The following is a 26,427-nucleotide window of genomic DNA, read 5'->3' as shown; positions in this document are numbered from 1 at the left end:
AGCTCCCCACTGCATTAGATCTACCAAAATGCATCACTTTGCATTTATCTGGATTAAATTCCATCTGCAATTTCTCCGCCCAATTTTCCAGCCTATTTAGATCCTATTGTATTTTCTGACAATGTTTGTCACTATCCACAACTCCAGCAATCTTTGTGTCGTCCACAAACTTACTAATAAGTCTTCTTCCAAATCATTTATATATATCACAAACAGCAGAGATCCCAGTACAGAACCCTACGGAACACCACTAGTCACAGACCTCCAATCAGAAAAAGACCCCTTCTCTGCTACTCTGTCTTCAATGGCCAAGCCAGTTCTGTACCCATCTAGCTAGTTCACCTTTGATCACATGAGATTTAACCTTTTGCACCAGCCTGCCATGAGGGACCTTATAAAATGCTTTATTAAAATCCACGTAGACAACATCCACAGCCATTCCCTCGTCAATCATTTTTGTCACCACCTCAAAAAACTCAACCAAATTTGTGAGGTATGTCCTCCCTCATACAAAACCATGTTGTCTATCGACAATGAGACTATTCAGCTCTAAATGCTTATTGATCCTATCTCTAAGAATCTTCTCCCAACAATTTTCCCACCATGGACGTCAAGCTCACCGGCCTATAATTACCCGGGTTATCCTTGCTATCCTTAAATAACGGGACCGCATTTGCTATCCTTCAATCCTCTGGGTCTTCACCTGTGTCCAATGAAGAAACAGATATTTCTGTTAGAGGCCCAGCAATTTCATCTCTTGTCTCCCTCAGTAATCTAGGACAGATGCTATCTGGCCCTGGGGATTTGTCTACCTTAATGCTTCCTAAACTACCTAACACTTTCTCCCTTGTGATTTATTCTAATGGGTCTACACATCCCTCTGAGACACTACCGATCAACGTGTCCCTCTCCTTTGTGAATACTGATGCAAAGTATTTACTTTGGATCTTACCTACTTCCTTTGGTTCTAAGCATAATTCCCCTCCTTTGTTCTTGAGAAATCCGATTCTTTCTCTGACAATCCTCTTGTTCCTAACGTATATATAAAATGCCTTGGGATTCTCCTTTATCCTGTCTGCCAAGGACATTTCGTGATCCCTTTTTGCCCTTCTAACTCCCTGTTTGAGTTCTTTTCTACTTTCTCTGTATTCCTCCGGTGCTTCATCTGTTTTTAGATGCCTGGAACTTGCGTATGCCTTTTTGTTTCTTTTTGATTTGATGCACAATTTCTCTGGTTATCCACGGCCCTCGAGTCCTACCTTTACTGTCCTTCCTTTTTGCAGGCACATGCCTGCCCTGCGCTCCTGTCAACTGTTCCTTAAAAGACTCCCACATGCCAGATGTGGATTTACCCTTGAACAGCCTCTTCCAATCAAAGCCACCAAATCCTGCCTAATCCAGCTGTAGTTAGCCTTCCCCCAATTCAGCACCTTACCCATAGAACAACACTCATCCTTTTCCATGACTATCTGAACGTTTACAGAATTGTGGTCACTGTTTGCCACATGTTCCCCCACTGAAACTTTGATGACCTGACTGGGCTCATTCCCCGGTACTAGATCCAGTATAGCTCCCTGTTTATCAACATATTGTTCCAAAGAATCTTCCTGGACACATTTTACAAATTCCTCCCTGTCTGGACCCCCAGCCTTAAGGGATTTCCAGTCTATATGAGGGAAATGAAAGTCTCCCTACTTTTTCTACACCTGTCCAGAATCTCTTTACATATCTATTCTTCAACTTCCCATGGGTTGTTGGGAGGCCTGTAGTATTCCCCCAGCAAAGTGACTGCGCCCTTCCTGTTTCTGAGCTTTACCCACAGTGTCTCATTACATGATCCTTCCAAATTATCCACCCTCTCTACTGCTGTAATATGCTCCCTAACCAGTATTGCTACTCCCCCATCTCTTCTAGTCCCTCCTCGGTCTCATGGGATGGATAGGATAGAGGTGGAGAGACTCTTCCCGCTCAGAAAGGACAGTAGGACTAGGGGGCACAGCCTCAAGATAAAGGGGGGGCGGTTTAGATTGGAGTTGAGGAGGAACTTCTTCACTCAAAGGGTGGTGAATCTCTGGAATTCTCTGCCCGTTGAGGTGGTGGAGGCTGCCTCGCTAAATATTTTTAAGACGCGGGTTGATGGGTTTTTGATAGGAGAGGGGATTAAGGGTTATGGGGAGAGGGCGGGAATGTGGAACTGAGCCATGACAGATCAGCCATGATCTTATTGAATGGCGGGGCAGGCTTGAAGGGCTAGATGGCCTACTCCTGCTCCTATTTCTTATGTTCTTATGTTCTTACAATATTCAGCTGCCAGTCCTGTCCTTCTTTTAACTAAGTCTCTGTCACTGCAACCACATCCAAGTTCCACACATGCATTAAGGCTCTAAGGTTATCTGTATTGCCTGTTATGCTCCTTGTATTTAAACAGATGCATTCCAGACCTCCAGGCCCACTGAGTTCATTCTCCCCCAGATTGCTCTTCCTCTTAGGTAGCCTTGTCTTGGCCCCATGCTTGTCCCCAGTCTCTACATTTGCTGACCTATTGTTCTGATTCCCACCCCCTTAGTTTAAACCCACCCGAACCATACCAGCAAGCCTCCCAGCCAGGATATTGGTGCCCCTCCAGTTCAGGTGTAAAAGGTCTTTCTTGTACAGGTCCCATCCTCTCCGGAAGATTCCCCAGTGATCCACGAATCTGAAACCCTCCCTCCTGCACCAGTTCTTCAGCCACGTGTTTAGCTGCACAATCTTCCTGTTCCTAGCCTCACTAGCACATGGCACGGGGAGTAATCCAGAGATTGCTGTCCTGGAGGGCCTGTTTTTTAACCTCCTACCTAACTCCCTAAATTGTTCTTGCAGGATCCCCCTGCTCTTTCTGCCTACATCATTTGTACCAATGTGGACAATGATGTCTGTCTGATTACCCTCCTCTTTTAGGATGCTCTCTACCCGCTCAGAGACATTCAGGACCCGAGCACCAGGGAGGCAGACTACCATCCTGGAGTCTTGTTCGTGCCCACAGAACCACCTGTCTGTGCTTCTAACAATTGAGTTCTCCGTTACTCACTACAAGGTCAGTGCTGGGACCTTTGCTGTTCGTAATATATATAAATGATTTGCAAGAAAATGTAACTGGTTTGATTAGTAAGTTTGTCGATGACACAAAGACTGGGGGATTTGTGGACAGCGATGAGGACCATTAGAGGATACAGCAGGATATAGATTGGTTGGAGACTTGGGCGGAGAGATGGCAGATGGAGTTTAATCTGCACAAATATGAGGTAGTGTATTTTGGAAGGTCTAATAAAGATAGGAAATATACAGTAAATGGCCGAATCCTTAAGAGTATTAATAGGCAGAGGGATCTGGGTGTACAGGTGCACAGGTCACAGAAAGTGGCAACGCAGGTGGAGAAGGTAGTCAAGAAGGCATACGGCATGCTTGCCTTCACCGGCTGGGGCATTGAGTTTAAAAATTGGCATGTCATGTTGCAGATTTATAGAACCTTATTGAGGCCGCGTTTGGAATATAGAGTTCAATTCTGGTCGCCACACTACTGGAAGGATGTGGAGGCTTTGGAGAGGAAACAGAAATGGCTTACCAGGATGTTGCCTAGTATGGAGGGCATTAGCTACAAGGAGAGGTTGGAGAAACTTGGTTTGTTCTCACTGGAACAATGGAGGTAGAGGGACGACCTGATAGAAGCCTACAAGATTATGAGAGGCATGGACAGAGTGGATAGTCAGCAGCTTTTTCTCAGGGTGGAAGAGTTAATTACTAGGGGGCATAGGTTTAACGGAGATGTACGAGGAAAGTTTTTTACACAGGTGGGTGCCTGGAATTTGTTGCCAGGGAAGATAGTGGAAGCAGTTACAATAGTGAGTTTTAAGAGGTGTCTGGACAAATAACCTGAATAAAATGGGAATAGAGGGATACGGTCCCCGGAAGGGTAGAGGGTTTTAGTTCAGTCGGGCAGCATGGCGGGTGCAGGCTTGGAGGGCCGAAAGGTTTGTTCCTGTGCTGTAATTTTCCTTGTTCTTCTTTGCTCCTTGTTTAAATACTTGTGAATATTTTTAATACTTAACATTAAAATCTTTAAACAATGTTTCAATATGCAGGGGAGCATCTTAGACAAACTGGTTTATCTTTGAACAGGAGCAGTGACTCCGTAACATGAAGACGATTGTAAAAGTGTAAGTGGTCACTTAAAAAGTCTAGAAAAACATGGAAGTATTACAGAAACCAACAATATGCTGTCAATGTAACGCCCAAGATAAACATGGGGTCGTGAGTAATTGAAGTTTTGTGGCATACTTCCAGAATTCTCCCATTCCAGGCAATGAGGCAACATTTAAGTTAATGGATCAGAACTGTTGCTTCGAAATGGTGAAAGAGAATAGATCCCTGACACGGGGATCTCATTATGATCGAGCTTCCTGACATGGGGATCCTCGTTACGTTCGAGCTTCCTGACATGGGGATCTCATTACAATTGAGCTTCTTGGCATGGGGATCTCATTACAATTGAGTTTCTTGGCATGGGGATCTCATTACAGTCGAGCTTCCTGACATGAGGATTCTCATTATGATCGAGCTTCCTGATACCGGGGTGTCATTATGATCGAGCTTTTTGACACAGGGATTCTCATTTTGATTGAACTTCCTGACAGGGGGATTCTCATTTCGATCGAGCTTCCTGACACGGGGATGTCATTATGGTCGAGCTTCCTGACACGGGGATGTCATTATGGTCGAGCTTCCTGCCATGAGGATTTCATTACAATCGAGCTTCCTGACATGGGGATTCTCATTACGACCAAGCTTTCTGACGTGGCTTCTTGTTACGATTGAGCTTCCTGGTACAGGAATCTTATTATGATCAAACTTTCTGACACGGGGATTTTCATTACGATCAAGCTTCCTGACATGGGGATTTCATTACGACCGGACTCCCTGGCACAGGGATCTCATTACGATCGAGCTTCGCGGCACAGGGATCTCATTACGATCGAGCTTCGTGGCACAGGGATCTCATTACGATCGAGCTTCATGGCACAGGGATCTCATTATGATCGAGCTTCCTGGCACAGGGATCTCATTACGATCGGGCTTTTTGGCGCAGGGATCTCATTACAATTGAGCTTCTTGACAGAGGGATCTTATAATTATTGGGTTTTGTGACTAGCAGGGTGGACCTCATTACTATCTACCTAGCAGTGGAGATATCTTCGCTGTGAATCCCTGCAGTGCAATTCTGTCTGTCACGTTTGTCCCTATATGACCTGGTGAGTATGTCCAGCACTTCCTGTTTTGTGTCTCAGTCAGTCCCTGCATCAGCCATATTCTGCTTGTTTTATTTGCACTTTTTTGTGGATGTGCCCCCATTGTGCAGGAAAGATACTTGGAGGAGCTGGAATTTAAATTTTCATTGAGTTTTGCTCTTTGTTTAGGGCTCGGTTGTTAACATTGATTTATTGTCACATTCAAACGTATTCTAATTAGAGCAGCAGAGAATTCCTGCGTATTGCATTCAGACAAATGGCCGGACAACATCTGGAATGTGTTCCAAATTTGTAGAATCATAGAAACCCTTCAGTGCAGAAGGAGGCCATTCATCCCATTGAGGCTGCACTGACAACAATCCCACCCATGCCTTATCCCCGTAACCCCACACTTTCACCCTGCTAATCCCTCTACCTACGCATCCCATGACACTAAGCGGCAATTTAGTATGGCCAATGCACCTAACCTGCACATCTTTGACTGTGGGAGGAATCCGGAGGAAACCCACGCAAACACAGGAAGAATGTACAAACTTCACACAGACAGTGACCCAAGCGAGTATCGAACCCAGGTCCCTGGAGCTGTGAGACAGCAGCGCTAGCTACTATGCGGGAAGCTTTCTAAGTCAGTGCATATCATTAGTTGTATTTCTCCACTTTTGTGAAACGATCTGCTTCTTTGCCAGGATAACACTCCAATGTATTTGGAAGCAATTTTAGTCCAAATTTTACTGTTTTGCTGGAACAAATAAAAGAAATAAGAAAAGAAATGTTTGCATTCATATAGTAGCTTTGGCAACCCCAGATGGACCAAAGAAATTTCTGGTTGCTGATATATTGAGGATATCTTTTTAATATGGTACATAGCAAATGATCTGGCACATACCTTCTGGGATGGCAGGTCTGTCGTACAAGCAGAGATTAAGTCGGTTAGGATTATATTCATTGGTCTGTAGAAGAGTGAGAGGGGATCTCGTAGAAACTTATAAAATTCTAACAAGATTAGACATGGCAGATTCAGAAAGAATGTTCTCATGATGGGGGAGTCCAGAACTAGGGATAGAGGTAAACCTTTTAGAATTGAGATGAGGAGAAATTTCTTCACCCAGAGAGCGATGAAGGTGTGGAACTCATTACCACAGAAAGTAGTTGAGGCCAAAATGTTTTATGATTTCATGAAGAAATTAGATACATCTCTTGGGGCTAAGGAAATCAAGGATTATGGGGGGAAAGCAGGGATCAAAAGATATTGAATTTAATGATCAGCCATGATCATAATGAATGACGGAGCAGGCTTGAAGGACTGAATGGCCTACTTCTGCGTCTAGTTTCTATGTTTATATATTTCCTTGTCCTGGAAATTTTGTAAGGTGGACTTTAAGAAAAGAATGGCTGGTGGAATCCGTTCTGGTATCTCTATCTCATGCCTGTTGCCAGTAGTCTTGAACAGCATGGGATAAGGGAGCGGGTCACAAGCTGGCATCCAGCTGTCCCAAAATTATCTGCTCCATCGTGGAAGACAGCATTTCAGACACCATGTATGTTTCATGGAGGCAAACCAACACTGGAAGGCTCAAAGGTGCCATGAACCATAGGAGATCCAAATGACAATGAAGCTCAAAAGATATCTACAACTTGGCATGTCATAATGAAAGGCTATATGATAAATTATATTTCTTTTCAACAGAATGATTGATGATAGCTGTTTGTTTTGGAAAGGTTGATGGTCATTAGGTTTTTTTATTAGTGTCACAAATAGGCTTACATTGGGCCTGATTTTACCACTGCGTCGCACTTGCTTCCGGGTGTGAAAACTTGGTAAAGTTGGGCGTGAGGCGATTAGCGTGATCCGCAATTGCATCCACGCAGGTGCCCACTTTACCAAGACTCGAAAATGGCAGTGATGCGTCCAAAATGCATGCATTTAAATTGAATTAATGGACTGCTGCCGGCCCAACTTTACCAGGATTTCTCCCTTTTACCATAGAGTTTCTGTGTCCAGATTTGGTGCGCAACAGACAAGCTCGGCAAAGATCTGTTTGAGGCGCTCCAGCTTCTGAAGAGAGAGGTTCAGAGCTTCCAACTCTGATATCTGTGGGGGCCATGGCTCCCACCTTTTGCTCCCAGGCTGCTTTATCTGCTTTCTGACTCGGATTAGTGGTGGGGGGGGAGGGGGGATGAGGGAGAGGAGGCAGGTCAGATGTATCTCTGGTGGGGGGAGGGGGGTGGGCCAGATCACACTCTGCTGAGGGGGAAGAGGAGGCCTGATCATTCTCTGGTTGGGAGGAAGGAGGAGGGATATTGGGTCAGATGTATCTCTGTTGGCGGGGGGGGCATGAGGGAGGCCTAATTATCCTCTGGTGGAAGGGAAGGCCCAATCATTCTCTGGTGGGGGTGGGGGGGAGGTGGGTGAGGAGGGAGGCCAGATCATTCTTCGGTGCTTAGGGGTGGGGGGAGTGGAAAAGGGGGGTGGGGGAGGGAGGACCGATCATCCTTTGGTGGGGGAGGAAGGAGGTGAGATGGATCTCTGGTGGGGGGGCAGGGGGGTCCATTGTGGGCGATCAATTGGGGGGAAGGGGGAAGAGGGTCACAATCCATCTGGGTAGCGGGGGGGGTGGATAAGGGGGCAGTTGTGTTGTGGAGGTAGAGTGATATCTGTGGGGGCCATCGCTCCTGCTTTTTGCTCTTGGGCCATTTTATCTGCTTTTTGCGGCCTGGGAACGATTTGACGGGCGCGTTTTTCAAATTTTTTCACCAAGCATACGCAGTTTAATGCTCCGATCGGAGCAGCAGCGTTTCAGGCACGATAAGCCCCACCCACGGCGCAATTCAAAACCGCGATTTTTTTATCAGGCTAAGTGCATATGGGAACGCCTGAGAACAGATTTCCAAGGCGAATCTGAATTGCGCCCAGATTGAGCATTTAGAATCAAAATGATAAAATCGGGTCCATTCCACACTGCAGTCAAGTTCATTGAACAACATTATAAAATAGAAACTTTGTCAAATGCATTAAAGCATATTATCCATTGTATAAAGTGCTGTTTTCCATTGCATGTCGAAATTCAAATTGAACTATGTCAATTGTCCCTTCTGCTTTCATGGTTTCATTGTTTCACTATCTACTTGACTGTTTCAAAGCTTGGATAGATGACTGAGCTTCTGGCTGACTTCAAAGGTTTTAACGTATTCAGCTTTGGAAGCTTTGTTGTCAGAGTTGTTGAATGGAATCTCATTATGAATGATAGCTTGACTTCAAAATCCACTAAAGGACTTGACTTGCAGGCATTGCTTGTACAGTTGTGCAATGGGATCTCATTATGGATGGTTGGCTGACTTTCAAACCCACCAATAGTTTCAGCTCAGCAGGGTTTATTGACACAGTTGACAAGAGGACTGTGAGCTGGTATGTTCTATATATTGTGGCTAGTGTATGAAGGGTTATGGAAGGGTGAGGGACAGCAATATGGGAGCATTGAGGGAAGAGTTGGGACATGAGATGGTGTGTTGAAATCAGCTGTTTTATGGATGTGCACTAGCTCTGGCTTGGTGTACTGGATCCTGATTTCAGCCAGAAGTTTGACATTCCCAGTGAACCAGCACAAGCTGTGAGCTGTTAACAGGGCTGCCCGCAATGGTAAAATACTTACTTTGAAACTGGCTTTGGGGAGATGAGATTACACTAATGATTCTGACCTGCAAACAATAGAGGGAAATACAGTTCAATGAAATCAGTAATGTAGAGTAAGTACCAGGAGGCAATTAACTCGGCATATTCTTTCTTGCGATTTGTCCTTTGCTCCGCCCATTAGCTTTGGCTCACACTTCCCCTCGGAGGCTTATTTTGAGTGGTTTTCATACACTGAACATCTATTGGGACTGATTCATCAGATATCGACAGACTTGGAACAGAGCCACTCGCTGTATAAGAAGTTTCTGATCAACCCAGCAAACATCTGGATGTAATTTTAAATGATTTCTCTCTTTGTCCTGGTGATTCTGACAACGCTGGTGTGAGCTCCGGTGTGGTTGATAGTGGCTCTCACCCCTGAGAAGGCTGACACTCCGTATGCTGAGAACTGCTACAGCCGTGAGATGCAATCTTTCAGATGAGACATTAAAGCAAGTTGGCAGCCTCGTGTCGATGTGAATGACTTAAAGAAAGGGCAGGGAAGCTCTCCCCGGTGTACCTGCCGGCATTTATCCCTCAACAAACGTGGCTGAAACAGGTTATCTGGTCAGCTAATCATGTTATTGTTTGTGAGACCTTGTTATCTGAAAGTTGGTTGTTGTGTTTCCTGCTTTAAGATAGTGATGACACTTTGAAAGAATATTTAATTGGCTGCAAAATGGTTTGAGATGGTCTAGAGGGAGAACTTGGTTAAAAATGCAAATCAGTCTTTCTTTCTTCCATAGAAGGCATTCTGCTTGAATGAAACTTGGTCAGTTAATCAGCAAGGACTTGTTTAACTATCAAAATCTTTCAACTTGAATGCGTGTAACAGATAAGGTGACATTACACTGCAGGTGGCAGTGACTAGTTAAAGCTAAGTGCACTTTGGACTTACTATCTGGTAGGTTTGGGAAATGTGATTCTAGAAGGTGGGATTTAATGGCATTGTTGCTGATATGATTCAACTATTTCAACATTGGGTTAACAACCAGAGTAAGATTTGACTTGTGAAGAATCTCCCTGATTTTCCTCCCTGCCCCCACTACTTGGTCTTATCTTCTAAAGTGATTCATTCCACATGAGACAACTGTATTTGTTATTGTTTGAGTGCTAATACTTGGAATAGTTTTTGGGCTGTCAGATTCTCCAGTGTTTGAGTTAGCTGCACAGTTACATTATTTAGTAAAAGTCTAAAAGGCAAAGGATTACAATTACTGATATTAGTGGACAGGTACTTTTATGCATTTCTAAGGAAAAACACTGCATCAGTGCTTGCATTCGAAGTATGCCACAAGTTTATCCATTGTTATCAGCAATGGTGATTTGTTGATGGCTTTTAGTATTTTCATAAGGAATTGATAGAGTAAACCATGAGACACCTTTTGTTGCTGTTGGTGGAGTCCAGACAAGGCACACAAGCTTGAAATCAACGTTAGGCCATTTGGCTGAGAAATGAGGAAACTGCTCTTTGCATTAAGAGTGGGAGTAGTGTAGAAAGCCCCTCACACAATGAATAACAGTTCAGTTAATCATTTTAAATCTGAGATTTATGTATTATTTACTAGTTGAAGGTTTTGAAGGATATGGACCAAAAGTGAATGAATGGATGGAGTTGCGATACAGATCAGTCAAGATCTCTTTGAATTGCAGAATAGGCTGGAAGGGCCAAATGGCCTACACCTACTCTTAAATCCTGCGTACAGAGTGGGTTGAAACAAAAGTGGGGTGTACTGACATGATCACCTTGCCTGTTCTTCCTTCTTTCTACCCTGTGTTTGAAGGAGTTGGGAACTAACTTCCTACATATGGTATCTGGATTGGGGAGCACCTCCAAGAGTGTGAAGCTTTTCTTAAAGGAGGGCTTCATCAGGAGAATCAGTTGTGCTTTTCTGCCTGTTGCCCTTGCCTAGTGCCTAGTGGGCATAGCTGGCACTAGTCTGGGAACGTTAGCATCAACCTGAACTGAAACTGTAAGAGATGCCATTGGGTGAACTGGTGGATGTAGTCACTTGTTTTCTGCACATCTTGTTGTGAGGCTGCACTCTGTTGCTGGGCATCTGAATCGTGCTTTTAAAGATTGACACTGTTGTAGCACAGAAATGGGAAAAGAAGTAGGGGGTGAAGTTAATAGTATTCTTCAGCCTGGGGGTTGGTGGTATTCTTCAGCCTGGGGGTTGGTGGTGTTTTTCACCGTGGGCACAGTTTATGCTCTTGATTTACACCAGAGTGGCAACACAAGTGTTTAAACTAACAGATCCCAAAAAAAGTTTGCTTAAATCTGTTAGGCAAGTGGCGTAACCTTCTGTTTTGGCAATGACCAAATTGACATTGGGGAAATTCAGGGTGAATATTACGTCAATTGATGATAAAACAAAACATGAATGTTGAAAATGAGGAACAACATCAAATTGCTGGTAATGAACAGGTCTGGCAGCGTCAAGCTGAGATGTATGTCTTGGGTGATGCTACATCAAAGTCAACAGGAGTGACTGATTGCCTTACACTTTTTTTTATTAGATCCAAGGGAAACGGCAATGTCAAAGGAACTCGGAGCTGCTGACTCTGCTACTGAGGAGCCTGATGATAGCCCCCCTGCTCCGAAATACACAGACGGTGGATACGGATGGATTATATTAGCATCATGCTTCGTTGTAACTGGGCTGGTGACCGCTTTTGTGAAAACATTTGGAATCTTTTTCCTTGACATACAGGAGTACTTTGACGTACTTGCCTTTAAGGTTTCCTGGATCACTGCCATCACCGTGGCAGTGTTTCATGTGGGTTGTAAGTATCAGTCACTGACCTTGATAATGTCACTTTCCAAATGTAACCCCACCCATGTTTCATTAATCTTAGACTGTTTACAGCACAGAAGGATGCCATTTGCCTATTGTTTTGGTGCCATCTGTCTGCGAGAGAAACTCAGCTAGTCATACCCCTTCCTGCTCAATTTCTCAACCAAAATTGTGTGCATTTTTGCTGCCAAGTTGATGAATCCAATCTTAAAACAAAAATTAGAGCTGTATGTGCCGGAAAATCTGTGCACGTGTGACCATGATCTCAAAATACTTTGGTGTTTTTTAATATATTTTTCCAATTGGTGGGGACTAACTAGGAGAATGAGATTAGCCTTGGTGACTAATGTGGAGAAAAGACATTAGCATGACTCAATGGTCAAACAACCTATTCTACAATAATTATTTCATGTTTGATTACCTTAATTCACACCAACTCAGTCAAGTTGTTTGTGGGTTATGTTAAACTTTGTTATTAAATCTAATATCAATCAAAATGAATGCTTTAGAATCGAGATTGCTATTTTGCTGCATTTCTTTGTTATTCCTGCAGCCCCGTTGGCCAGTGCTCTCAGCCTCCTGCTGTCTCACAGAGTTGTCATCATTCTCGGTGGAATATTGTCCTCACTCGGACTGCTGCTCGGATCCTTCGGCTTCAGTTTGGTGGCCATGTACCTCACGACAGGCTTCCTCATAGGTAAATGAATGAGTGAGTTAAAGTTACACCAATAAGTACATATATGGATCTGGAGAGTGAAATTCTGGACCCATTCAGATGACTATTGGGCAGCTGTCAATTTTAACCTTTCCATGACCATCACATTATAAAGACCCCTTCATCCACAGATTGGTAATAACTTAGTACTTTTTTAAATTCATTCATGGGACATGGGCATCGCTGGCTGGCCAGCATTTATTACCCATCCCTGGTGGCCCTTGAAAATGAATGGCTTGCTAGGCCATTTCAGAGGGCAGTTGAGAACCAACCACATTGTTGTGACTCTGGAGTCACATATAGGCCTGACCATGTCGGGAGAGCAGATTTCCTTCCCTAAAGGACGTTTGTGAACCAGATGGGTTCTTCTGATAATCGACAATGGCCTCATGGTCATCAGTAGATTCTTAATTCCAGATTTTTTTTTAAACAAATTCAAATTCCACCAGCTGCTGTGGCGGGATTTGAACCTGGGTCCCCAGAACATTAGCTGAGTTTCTGGGATTAATAGTCTCGCGAACCTCTTCTGGACCCTCTCCAAGGCCAGCACATTTTTTTTAGACATGGGGCTCAAAGTTGTTCACAATATTCCAAATGTGGTCTGACCAGATCCTTGTAAAGCCTCAGCAGTACATCCTTGCTTTTGTATTCTATTCCTCTCAAAATGAATGCTAGCATTGCATTTGCCTTCCTAACTATCAACTCAACCTGCAAATTAACCTAAAGAGAATCCTGAACTAGGACTCCCAAGTCCCTTTGTGGTTCTGATTTCTGAATTCTGTCCCCATTTAGGAAATAATTCTTCCTACCTTTCCCATGTTATATTCCACCTGCCGCTTCTTTGCCCAGTCCCCTAACCTTTCCAAGTCCTTCTGCATCCTCCCAGCCTCCTTCAATACTACCTGTCCCTCTGCCTGTCTTTGTATTATCTGCAAACTTAGTCACAATGCCTTAAGTTCCTTCGTCTAGGTCACTGATATATAAAGTGAAAAATTGTGGTCCCAACACTGACACCTGTGGAACTCCACTAGTCACTGGCTGCCATCCTGAAAAGGATCCCTTTATCCCCACTCTGCCTTCTGCCAGTCACCCAATCTTTAGTGGTTCAAATCCCAGTATCTTGAGCATATTAGACCTCATCAAAATGGCTTATGGTAATGCTCTTTGTGTGCCCAAATATAGATGCTTCCCATTTTCTGAGTGCCTTACTAGGCTGTAGTGAAGCAGAATCTATAATGTATATTTAAAGGGAAGACATTTGGTGCGGCAGAGTAGCACAGTGATTAGCACTGCTACTTCACAGCTCCAGAGACCTGGGTTCAATTCCCAGCTCGGCTCACTGTCTGTGTGGAGTTTGCATATTCTCCTCGTGTCTGCGTGGGTTTCCTCCGGGTGCCCCGGTTTCCTCCCACAGTCGGAAAATGTGCGGGTTAGGCTGATTGGCCATACTAAAATTGCCCCTTAGTGTCTTAAGATGCTTAGGTTAGAGGGATATGAGGGTAGGCCTTGGGTGGGATTGTGGTCGGTGCAGACTCGATGGGCTGAATGGCCTCTTTCTGCACTGTAGGGTTCTATGATTCTGTGATTCGCAAAAATGAGGATTAAGAATGTAGGAAATGTGCCAAATGGAAAGCTGTTATAGAGCGAGCATAAGCATAAATGGGCTGATTGACCTCTTTCTGTGTTGCTCACTTCTGCAAATGGCTGGAGTTTGAGGGAAAAGTACCCGCCTTTCCACATTATTTGCTCTTCCAAACAATTTGTTCATCAATGCCATTGCAGGTTTGTTGCTTTACAGATGTCCATTTTTCCAATGAAATTAATAAAAACAGAAAAAGTTAGACGTGGGTAATAGATTAGTCATGCCGAATACAGTCAGCAACGAGATGGCAAAAGGCCAACATCAACCCAGTCTTTACTGACTCCTCTTACAAAAAGTAGCCACAAGCTATTTGCCTAATTAATAAACGTAAGTTAATAGTTGATTTTATCTGAAGTATTTTTAATTTTCCTTCTTCCTTTCATAAGGACATAAGGACTAGGAGCAGGAGTAGGCTATCTGGCCCTTTGAGTCTGCTCCGCCAGTCAATAAGATCATGGCTGATCTTTTCATGGACTCCGCTCCACTTACCTGCCAGCTCACCATAACCCTTAATTCCTTTACTGTTCAAAAATCTATCTACCTTTGCCTTAAAAACATTCAACGAGCTAGCCTCAACTGCTTCATTGGACAGTGAGTTCCACACGTTCGCAAGCCTTTCCTTCCTCTTTCTTACTTCCTTTATCCCTGTTTCGTTTGAGTTTCCTTTTTGGTTCTTATCTTTTCAATTATACAGTTTAAATAAACGGAAACATGAGGAGAGGATTTCCTGAATTTGCTATTTACGGTGAACTTATTTTATATGTTTTATTTTAAATTTAAGCAATTATAGCTTAATAAGAGTCAGGAAAACATATTTTCCCTCAGTTGCTTTTCAGATCTTACAAGATGCATGTAGAACAGCAGTTGAATCACTTTCCCATGGAATCCATGGACATTTTCTGATCAGTCTGTCACGTGAATTCTTGTCAAAAGCATTGCTAAAAACCATGTAGACGACGTCAAAAATGCTATTCTTATTCACCGTTTTAGAAAATGCTCATTTGTTCCTGGGACATCGACTGTGCTGGCCAGCTTTTCTTTCCCCTTCCTAACTGCCCTTGAGAAGGTGGTGATAAGCTGCCTTCTTGAATTGCTGCAGTTCATATATTACAGTTACACCCACAGTGGTGTTAGGGAGCAATCTCCAGGATTTTGACCCAGTGACAATGAAGGAACGCTGATACATTTCCAGGTGAGGGCAGTGAGTGACTTGGAGGGGAACTTCCCATGAGCCTGCTGCCTTGGTCGCAGGGTTAGAAGGTGCCATTAAAGGAGCCTTGATGAGTTCTGTGGTGTATCTTATAGATGGTATACACTGTAGATGCCATTGTGCATCAATGATGGAGGAAGTAAATGTTGAAGTTGGTGGAGAAGGTACCAAGCATGTGGGCTGCTTTGTTCTGGATAGTGTCAGGTTCTTGAGTGTCATTGGAGCTGCATTCATCCAGACAAGTGGAGAATATTCCATCACACTCCTGATTTGTGTCTTATAGATGGTGGACAGGGTTTTGGGAGTCAGGAGGTAAATAATTCACTGCTGAATTCCCAGTTTCTGACCTACTCTTGTAGCCATAGTATTTATACAGCTAGTCCAGTTCAGTTTCTGGTCAATAGTAATCCCTCAGGATGCTGCTAATGGGGATTCAGTGATGGTAATACGTGGAGATGGCTAGATTTTCTTGTTGATGATGGTCATTTTCTGGCACTAGTGTGGCGCAAACTTGCCACTTGTTGCCCCAAGCCTGAATGGTGTTATGGATTTGCTGTGTCTGGAAATGGACTACTTCAGAATCTGAGGAGTCATAAATGGTGCTGAGCACTGCAATCATCAGTGAAGGCCCTCACTTCTGACTTGGGGCTCTATCCTGAGAATCCCCTGCAGTGATCCCCTGGGATTGAGATGATTGACCTCCAACAGCCACAGCCACCTTCCTTCGTGGCAGATATGACTCCAAACAGTGTCGATTTTCCTCCTGATTCCCAGTTTTGCGAGAAGTTCTTGATACCACACTTGACCAAATGCTGCCTTGATATCAAGGGCAGTCACTGTCACCTCGTCTTTGTTCAGCTCTTTAGTCTATGTTTGGACCTATAATAAGGTCAGGATTTAGTGGAACATAACTAGCACGTCAGTGATCTGGCTATTGCTTACAGCACTGCCGACCATACCTTCGATCACCTTCTTTGTTATCACCTTAAAAAATCCATTCCAATTAGTCAGCCGTGACCCTCCTTTTACAATTCCATGCCTGCTGTTCTTGATTTAACCTGTATTTTTTCTAAGTGGCAACTTATACTGTCCCTCAGACTTGTTTCCACCCACTCACCCACCATTGAGGTTAGATTGACTGGCTTGTAATGACTCAGTGTACCCCTTCCTCCATTTTTAAACAGTGATGCAACGTTCGCAGTCCTCTAGTCCTTTGGTACCGCGTGCACAGTCAGTGAAGATTCTATACTATTTCCTCCCTTTTATCTCTCATAGTCTGGACTATGTTCATCCAGGCCCGGTGATCTAAACACAAGATGCCGATCATCTTAATATTTACTGTCTCATTACATTAATGCTACTCAACATTTTACGCTTGTCCTTAACTACAGTGATTGTGTTGTCCCACTCTTTTGTGAAGGCAGGCAAAATGTATTAATAGAGAAATCATGCCCGTGTTTTCCCTCATTGAACAAGTTGCCTTTTTGATTTTACTCTGGGCCTAAATATTTTAAAGTAAAAAGTTTATTTATTAGTCATAAGTAGGCTTACATTAACACGGTAATAAAGTTACTGTGAAAATCCCCTAATCGCCACACTCCAGTGCCTGTTTGGGTACACTGAGGGAGAATTTAGCATGGCCAATGTGCCTAACTAGCACGTCTTTCAGACTGTGGAAGGAAACCGGAACACCCGGAGGAAACCCACGCAGACACGGGGAGAACGCACAGTCTCCACAAACACACCGACCCAAGCTGGGATTCGAACCCGGGGTCTCTGGAGCTGTGAGGCAGCAGTGCTAACCTCTGTGCCACTGTGCCGCCCCATATTTAATTATATATATATATTTTATTTTTATTCCAATTCAATCAAATCAGGTCCAATTCAGAGTCTCAACAAGTTGAGACATTCCTGATCCAAGCTGACAAGACAGGGTTTTCACCTCCTGTCTTGGGCTTGATCTACATGATCCAAGCTGATTGGAGTAGGCATAGCTCCTCCTCCAAGACGTGATCTCATTTGCATCTTAGCCAAAAGGCCGAGGTGCCGCTTTTAAAAATTGCTTCAAATGAAGCTGAAATGTAACCTAATGACTTCAACCAAGCACAGCATGTCGATACTACACCTGATCTTAGCCAAAGAGCTGAGTCGCACACACCTTGAAGTTTTCCTTGAAATTAACTGTCAATATCTTTCCATGCCTTTTGTTTGCTCTCTTAATTTTAATTTTCATTTCATCACTGCATTTTCCACACTTGGCTTTCTGCTTAAATAAGGAGGTATGAGTCCAAATAAGATGAATGATTTGCTCATGTTCAGACTGTCAGGAAGTCCTGAACAAGATACAGCAGTGAAAAAAAGCTCAGTGCTTCAAGGAGCAGTTGGATGTCGAGATGGGATGATCGTAGGATTTCTCTCGATAGATGAGCTGTGACCGATTCTTCTTCCCAAATTTAATGTTGGACCATCTTGAAATGCTTTTTCCTGTGACTTCATATCTTTTTCAATTCTGTACGATATTCTAAAACCTATATTTCTGTTTCCATTTTCCTTCAGGTTTGGGTAATGGATTTGCTTGGATCCCGTCAGTAAGCCTAGTCACCCAGTACTTCCGAGAACGGAGGCCATTGGCCAACGCCATTGCCAGCTGTGGGGAATGTGTCTTCACCTTCATCTTCACGCCTTTCTTCCAATGGCTCGTGGATCAGATGTCATGGCGACAAGCAATGATGATCATTGCTGGTATCCAGCTGCACCTCTGTGTGTGTGGAGCGCTGATGAGGCCGTATCAGCCGCCCAAGAAACTTTGTCTGAATTCTCCATCATCATCCAGGAAAGATCTGAGTGGCACAAGAATAGTTCCGAAGAAGAACCTTGCTCAATTTTTTGATTTACCCCTTCTGAAACAACCAAAGTTTATTTGTATGACCTTCTTTGGCCTTTTCTCTGTGGTGGGCTTCTTCGTCCCTACCATCTATTTAATTCCCCATGCTCAAAACATTGGGATTGAGGATTTTGAGGCAGCTTTGTTGATGTCCTACTGGTCAGCAGGGGACCTCTTTGGGCGACTTGGCTGTGGTTGGTTAGCTAACTTGCGCCTGATGAAATCAATCCGCCTTACAACAATATTGATTACGATTTTAAGCATAGCTGTCATGCTCTTGCCTGTGGCTAAGAGTTACACCCTCCTCGCCGTCTTCAGCTGTATTTGTGGGTTCTTCTTCGGGGCCATGCTGGCCATCATTGTCACGGTCCTGACAGATGTGATGGGAGTTGAGAAACTGGAAAATGTGCTTGGGCTGATTATGTTCTTCAGGACTATTGGGTGCCTTATTGGACCGCCCTTGGCAGGTAATGCCTTTTATTAGTAACTGCCAGATCGCCTTTACTTTGCACAGGTCCTATATGTGAGATGACGGAAAGTGAAGTAGGGCGATGGGGGTTTGCCTCCTCTCACAGAATCTTGATGCCACTGCAGCAAGTCGGTACAACTGTCCCAGTGTAGAATTTGTGATATTGTGAGGATTATGCAGCTGGCTTTCACCTGACCCTTGATATTTGTCTCATTATTTCAGGCAACATTGATCCACTTCCTAGATGGTGGCACAGTGGTTAGCACTGCTGCCTCACAGCTCCTGGGACTGGGATTCGAATCTGGCCTTGGGTGACTGCCTGTGTGGAGTTAGCACATTCTCCCCGTGACTTTGTGGGTTTTCACTGGGTGCTGTAATTTCCTCCCACATTCCAAAGATGTGCAGGTTAGGTGGATTGGCCATGCTAAATTTCCCCTTGGTGTGTAGGATAGGGGAATTATGCAGTGGAGTGAGCCTGGGTAAAATAATCTGTCAGAGAGTTAGTGCAAACTTGATGGGCCGAATGGCCTCTTCTGTATTGTAAAGATTTTATGATTCTATGACAAAGTGCCCTTCACTTGACCTAACTGACAGTCTTACTCACTGGCTAATATGAGTGATTAACTTTGAAAGGGAAAAAGTCCTCCCTGATACGAAGAAAGGACGTTCAAGGTTGTGATTGGGTTCCTTATTGGGAGTCTTTTGCTGTAGTTATTTAATACTCTGTTAGTACTGGGTGGCAAAATAGCAAAAGATGTTGCATTCAGGACGTTTGACACAAATTACACCAACAATACCTTTCTGATTATAGGAGGCGAGATTTTTATTTTTGTGCCTGTTAGAAATGTGCCAACTAGAGACCCAACATTTTGACTTTCTTGGCCAGTTAGTCCCTAGAATAAAAATCTGTTGAACCAAGAACAAAGAACAATGCAGCACAGGAAACAGGCCCTTCGGCCGTCCAAGCTTGCGCTGCTCGTCGGTCCAACTAGACCATTCTTCTGTATCCCTCCATTCCCAGTTTGCTCATGTGACAATCCAGATAAGTCTTAAACGATCCCAGCGTGTCCACCTCCACCACCCTGCTTGGCAGCGCGTTCCAAGTCCCCACTACCCTGTGTGTAAAATACATCCCTCTGATATCTGAGTTAAACCTTGCCCCCCTCACCTTGAACCTGTGACCCCTTGTGTTTGTCACCTCCAACCTGGGAAAAAGCTTCCCGCTGTTCACCCTATCCATTCCCCCTCATAACTTTATACACCTCTATTAGGTCTCCCCTCATTCTCCATCTTTCCAGGGAGAACAACCCCAGTTTACCCAATCTCTCCTCATAGCTAAGACCCTCCATACCAGGCAACATCCTGGTAAACCTTCTCTGCACTCTCTCCAAAGCATCCACATCCTTCTGGTAGTGAGGCGACCAGAACTGGATGCAGTACTCCAAATGTGGCCTAACCAACGTTCTATACAGCTGTAACATCAGATGCCAATTTTTATACTCTATACCCTGTCCTATAAAGGCAAGCATGCCATATGCCTTCTTCACCACCTTCTCCACCTGTGCTGCCACCTTCAAGGATCTGTGGACTTGCATACCCAGGTCCCTCTGTGCATCTATACTTTTGATGGTTCTGACATTTATTGTATAGCTCCCCCCCTACATTAGTCCTACCAAAATGCATCACTTCGCACTTATCTGGATTAAATTCCATCTGCCATTTCTCCGCCCAATTTTCCAGCCTATCTATATCCTGCTGTATTCTCCGACAATGTTCATCGCTATCCGCAAGTCCAGCCATCTTCGTGTCATCCACAAACTTACTAATCGCACCGGTTACACCTTCTTCCAAATCATTTATCTATATCACAAATAGCAGAGGTCCCAGTACAGAGCCCTGCGGAACACCACTGGTCACTGACCTCCAGCTGGAAAAAGACCCTTCCACTATTACCCTCTGTCTTCTGTGGCCAAGCCAGTTCTCTACCCATCTAGCCACCTCTCCTTCTATCCCCTGAGATTTAACCTTTCGCACCAACCTGCCATGAGGAACTTTGTCAAACGCTTTACTATAATCCATATAGATGACATCCACGGCTCTACCCTCGTCAACCGTTTTTGTCACCTCCTTAAAAAACTCCACCAAATTTGTGAGGCATGACCTCCCTCTTACAAAACCATGCTGTCTATCACTAATGAGACTATTCCGTTCTAAATGCGCATACATCCTATCTCTAAGAATCCTCTCCAACAATTTCCCTACCACAGACGTCAAGCTTACCGGCCTATAATTACCCGGGTTATCCTTGCTACCCTTCTTAAATAACGGTACCACATTCACTATCCTCCAGTCCTCAGGGACTGCACCTGTGTTCAATGAAGAGACAAAGATCTCTGTCAGAGGCCCAGCAATTTCATCTCTTGTCTCCCTGAGCAGTCTAGGATTGATGCCATCAGGCGCTGGGGATTTGTCCGTTTTAATATTCCCTAAAAATGTAACACCTCCTCCCTTGTAATGGAGATTTTCTCCTTTGTCCCTGAGAGGTCCGATTTTTCTTTTCCCCCCGACAACTCTTTTGTTCCTAACGTATGAATAAAATGCTTTAGGATTCTCCTTAATCCTGTCTGCCATGAACATTTCATGACCCCTTTTTGCCCTTCTAACTCCCCATTTGAGTTCTTTCCTACTTTCTCTGTATTCCTCCTTGGGCACCTGGCAACAGTGAATCTGTATCCTTTGTGGTGTTGGGCCCAAAACGAAAAGGAATTTAAGAAGCTGCTTTTTGCATTTTAGAAAGTATTTCCTCTTCAGGAGAAATGCTAGTGATTAAAATACATACCGTGGGTGAACCTGTATCACTGACCAAGTCAGTCAGAAGGACGATGTTGGAAATCAGAGTCCAGGATGAAAATTCTCGCCCACAAAGGACAGCACTGGGTAACTCTGGAATTTCATGTTTGAGACAGGAGTCACGATGTTTCCTGTCATGATGATCCCTACGGTCAGTGGGATGGCCAGAGCAGCCTGGAGACTAACAATAGGCCTACATCAGAGGCCTGCCAAGAAGAATCCTATGGAGATTATTCTGAGACAATTCAGTCACCTTGATTTCTGAATAACCAAGTCCATCTCATCTGTTGGCAGCAACTGATTGTTGCATACAGGTTGTTACATAGGTGACAAAGATATTGATCTACTACCAAGGTGCTGAACAACAGATTTTAGACTGGATTTATCCTTCTGTGCAATTATATTCCGTTCCACAAATAATCCTTTAAGTGGGGCAGTAAAGGTTCCTTGTTGCATGCATATTAGCTAAAATTTAGGGATGGACATTTTATCCAGAAAAAAAGTTTGATTTGATTTATTATTGTCGCATGTACTGAGATACAGTGAAAAGTATTGTTTTGTGTGCTATCCATACAAATCATGTATGTAGTTTGCAAAGAGTTGCCAAACATGAACCAATATTGGAGCTTTGGCAACACTTCTTCCCTGCTGCCATCAGACCTTTGAATGGACCTACCTCGCACTAAGTCGATCTTTAGTGCGAGATCAACCCTAGCTATGACTGTAACACTACATTCTACACTCTGTCCACTATGAATGGTATGCTTTGTTTGTGTAGTGCACAAGAAACAGTACTTTTCACTATACTAATACATGTGACAATAATAAATCAAATTAAAAACTTTAGGCTGCCTTGACCATTAGCTTTGAAATTCCCTAAATCTCTCCAGCCCTATCTTGGTCGAGTTTGAAGAAGCAGTTTAAGACTTACATTTTTAAAGAAGCTTTTGATCACCTAACATAATAACTTCTGTGATTTGATTATGCAGTTTTGTCTAATATTACTTTGGTGAAGCAATTTGGGATATCAAGGGATGGTTAAATACAAGTTGTTGTGATTTTTTTGTTTAGACGAGTGTAATAGTAAGAGGAGATCTTTGACAGAATTTGATCCTGATCTCAATTACAGAAGTTTAAAGCTTATTTATTAGTGTCACAAGTAGGCTTACATTAACACTGCAATGAAGTTACTGTGAAAATCCCATAACACACTCCGCCTCTTCAGGGTATTAATAACATAACATTTCCTGCTATACTTGGCAAAGCAAGCAATGGTTTATTTCCGAGTGGGAATAACTGTGTGCTCTCTGTTGTTGCAGGGTTTTTGGTGGATGTTACAGGAGAGTATGGCATTGCGTTCTATGTTGCTGGAGGAGGGCTGCTTATTTCAGCTTGCTTTCTTGTCCTTGCTGACTACCTCTCAAGTCGTGAGCAGAACTCCAGCCAGGACACAGAGAAGGAGATGAAAAAGTTTATTTCTCAGTGCCAGCCTCGGGAAGAAGTAGAGGGAAAACTTGGTGCCGATGGAACAGCAGATCCAATGAATCAAGTGTTTGAATGAATGACAATCACATAATGTTTAGAGTTTCACTTAGGATGAATCCTTCCATTTGGGGACCTTGCTGGCATGGAGGCTCAGACGGACATTCCTTGTGTTAGCACACAAAAGGATGCAAGCTCGATATGCAATGAAATGTATTGAAGCTCAGACACTACTGTGTGTCACAGGTCTCAGTGAGTGCCATTTCAGGGCGATTGAAGATGACTGGTTTTACAATTTCACTAAATGCACTATTAAAACAATATATAATTTATATAAAAAAATAACATTTTGGGTGGGATTTTTTTTATTCCTGCTGACTTATTGAAGTGGGCCTGTGAAAGATCTCCCTGCAATCATGTTACACTTTTTTAAAGCAGAGGATCTTTCAGTGATCTGGTTTACCAGGTGAGTTTCCAGCTTTGAGGTAATTTCTTCCACGCTTTTGGATGATCGTACTCAATCTGTGTTAGGAGCAGTCGCAACCTCAGCAACCCAGACCAGTAGCAGCAATGCTTTTTTTTTTAATTCATTCGTGGGACATGGGGTGTCACTGGTTGGCCAGCATTTATTGCCCATCCTTCGTTGCAAAGTCAGTTGAGAGTCAGCCACATTGCTGTGGGTCTGGAGTCACATGTAGGCCAGACCAGGTAAGGACGGCAGATCTCCTTCTGTAAAGGATATTAGAGAACCAGGTGGGTTTCTTCAACAATCAACAATGATTTCATGGGCATCAGTAGGTTGTTAATGCTAGATTTTTATTGAATTCAAGCTCCACCATCTGTAGTGGCGGGATTCGAACCTGGGTCCCCAGAACATTAGCTGAGTTTCTGGATTAATAGTCTAGTGAAAATACCACTCAGTCAGCACCTCCCCTCATATCAGAAGACAGCAGGTAAGTGGAGACTGCAGTCAGTGTGCACAAGCTGTTTTGAATGTCAGTGAATTAGGCAGCTGTGTTTCTCCAGTTAGACCCCTGCATCCTCCTTTACCAGGGCCTGACAGACAAGGAGGCCGTACTTTGTTAGTGGATTTCTAAATCACCACACCCCTTAACCTTTCTCGCCCTGATTTTTACCCGCTTCATACAGCCGATGCCAACTTCAGCTCCCAGTTTGCGATTGCAGTTGCGTTAGGCAGCTTGTCAATTCTCTTCCTCTCAGGTTTGAATCGTACATCAACTTCCCCATTGACCTGTTGGGATTTGCAGCAATAATGGGATTCCCCTTATTATAAGAAGATGTCATTGACTACACACATTAGAGCATCATTTTAGCAACCACATTCGTACATAGAAAAGGCTGCTGTTTGATGACTATTCAGCAAGTAGCCGAGTGGGTAAGTGACTCAGCTCATGCCCACAAAGAGGCCAGTGGATATGTTATGCACCATAGTGGGTACAATTTAAGGGTGCCATGAACAAACAGATGTGCAGACAATGTGAGAAAATGTGCTGCTCCAATTCTATAGATAAACCTTCCTTCCAGTAAAGCCATTGAGTGTTTGCACTCAGCAAATGAGCAACCTCCCTCACCAGGAGAGGATTTTGGGTGTGCACTATCTCTGATATGGGGCTACCAGTTTGATGAAATGTGCAGTTGGATTTTATTGGGACAGCAAGAACCAAGCTGTTGACTTCAAAAACAACCATCATATAAACATCATGACAGACGTGGAAGCATTGGAAAGGATGCAGAGAAGGTTTACCAGAATGTTGCCTGGCATGGTGGGAAGGTCTTATGAGGAAAGTCTGAGGGACTTGAGGTTGTTTTTGTTAGAGAGAAGGTTAAGAGGTGACTTAATTGAGGCATACAAGATGATCAGAGGATTAGATAGCGTAGACAGTGAGAACCTTTTTCCTCGGATGGTGATGGCTAACATGAGGTGGCATAGCTTTTAAATTGAGGGGTGATAAATATAGGACAGATGTCAGAGGTAGGTTCTTTACTCAGAGGGTAGTAAGGGCATGGAATGCCCTGCCTGCAGCAGTAGTGGACTCGCCAACTTTAAGGGCATTCAAATGGTTATTGGATAGACATTTGGATAATATTGGAATAGTTTAGGTTAGAGGGTCATTAGATTGGTTCCACTGGTTGGCGCAACATTGAGGGCTGAAGGGCCTGTACTGTGCTGTAATGTTCTATGTTCTATAAACACAAGCTTAAGGATATACAGCTGTTCTGAAATAGTAGGCAATAATTCTTTCTGTGGTGCTGATCATTGTTCTCTGTGGCTATGAAGGGATTGCCAACAATGATGTTGTTACTTCACTGACTGAATCAGTGGGTGGGAACCAGACCATTACAGTTTTAGCCACCCTGCGTTGCTGCATCTTTTAAAAGGTAAAGGTGCCTATTGTGTGTGTGTGTTGAAATCAGCTGTTTAATGAGTGAGCACTAGCTCTGACGTGGGGCTGCCAGTTTAGTTAAACTTGTAGTTGGATCCTGGAAGTTTGACATTCCCAATGAATCAGGACAAGCTGTTAATGGGATTGTCCGCATTGGGAAAATACTTATCCTGAAACTGGCTTTGGGTCAATGAGGTTATACCAATGTTTCGGCCTGGAAGCAATATCAGGGCGAAATAGAGTTTCCCTATCAATGAAATCAGGAATGTAGAGTAAGTACCAGGAGTCGTTATCTGTCAGTTAACTCGGCATATCTTTCTTGTGATTTGTCCTCTGCTGCACCCATTAGCTTTGCCCCACACTTCCCCTCGGAGGCTTCCTATGAGCGGTGTTTATAAACATCACGTCTATCAGAACCAATTCATCAGATAGCGACGAGCGTTGGAACAGAGCCACTTACTGTATAGGAAGCTTCTGATTAACTCGACAAACTTCTGGGTTTTTATTGTTTGCCCTGGTGGTGCTGAGAAAGCTGGTGCCAGTTCTTGGTTATTTACTAGTGACTCTGGCTCCTGGCTCAGAATCGAGTTTGACCTTTCCAATTAATCAGGACTCGGCCACATTAAGTTCTATCTGCCAAATTTTGGCAGATCATTTATAGAGATTGTAAATAGCTAAGGCCTGAGGACTGACCCCTGCGACACCCTGCCAGTTACATTTTACCAGCGTTTTGAAAGGCCTGCACTGACACAATAAGCTAAATGGACCCCTCCTGTGCTGTGTGATTCTGGGAGCTTGATATGGATGAATTGACTGCTGAGTTTCCTACAATATAACAGTGACCAAAATGACAGGACGGTGTGGGAAGATATCTAGCACAGACTGGGAGATGCCCTGTTTCTCAACAGCACACCTAGTGTCCTAGCCCCCCATATCATCTTGTTCTCTATGCTCCTAACCTTTGCCTTCCCGTAGCACACAAGGTCAGACAGCAAACTCTCCAATCTGTCAAAACATACA

General features: G+C 43.8%; 1 protein-coding gene across 5 annotated transcripts in view; it reads left to right on the top strand.

The window, feature by feature from the left end:
- The window catches only part of LOC145347667 (monocarboxylate transporter 13), a 38,635-nt gene extending 15,297 nt beyond the window's left edge, over positions 1–23,338 (top strand). For 2 of the 5 annotated variants that reach the window (XM_080195347.1, XM_080195348.1), the window contains exons 2-6: positions 2,938–3,073; positions 11,473–11,739; positions 12,304–12,447; positions 17,874–18,668; positions 22,840–23,338. In XM_080195347.1, coding sequence (XP_080051473.1) covers positions 11,490–11,739; positions 12,304–12,447; positions 17,874–18,668; positions 22,840–23,081 — 1,431 coding nt within the window. In that variant the 5' untranslated portion in view covers positions 2,938–3,073; positions 11,473–11,489 and the 3' untranslated portion in view covers positions 23,082–23,338. Of the gene's footprint in view, positions 1–2,937; positions 3,074–4,686; positions 5,286–11,472; positions 11,740–12,303; positions 12,448–17,873; positions 18,669–22,839 lie in introns of those variants that run through there. The other 3 variants (XM_080195350.1, XM_080195351.1, XM_080195349.1) reach the window with 2 other exon arrangements.
- Positions 23,339–26,427: the final 3,089 nt, after the last annotated feature.

Source organism: Carcharhinus amblyrhynchos, chromosome 9 (assembly GCF_965287045.1).
Source record: "Carcharhinus amblyrhynchos chromosome 9, sCarAmb.v2.hapA, whole genome shotgun sequence".
Taxonomy (NCBI): Eukaryota; Metazoa; Chordata; class Chondrichthyes; order Carcharhiniformes; family Carcharhinidae; genus Carcharhinus; species Carcharhinus amblyrhynchos.
Note: the sequence above shows the minus strand (reverse complement) of the source record. Positions and strands in the feature narration are given on the sequence as shown.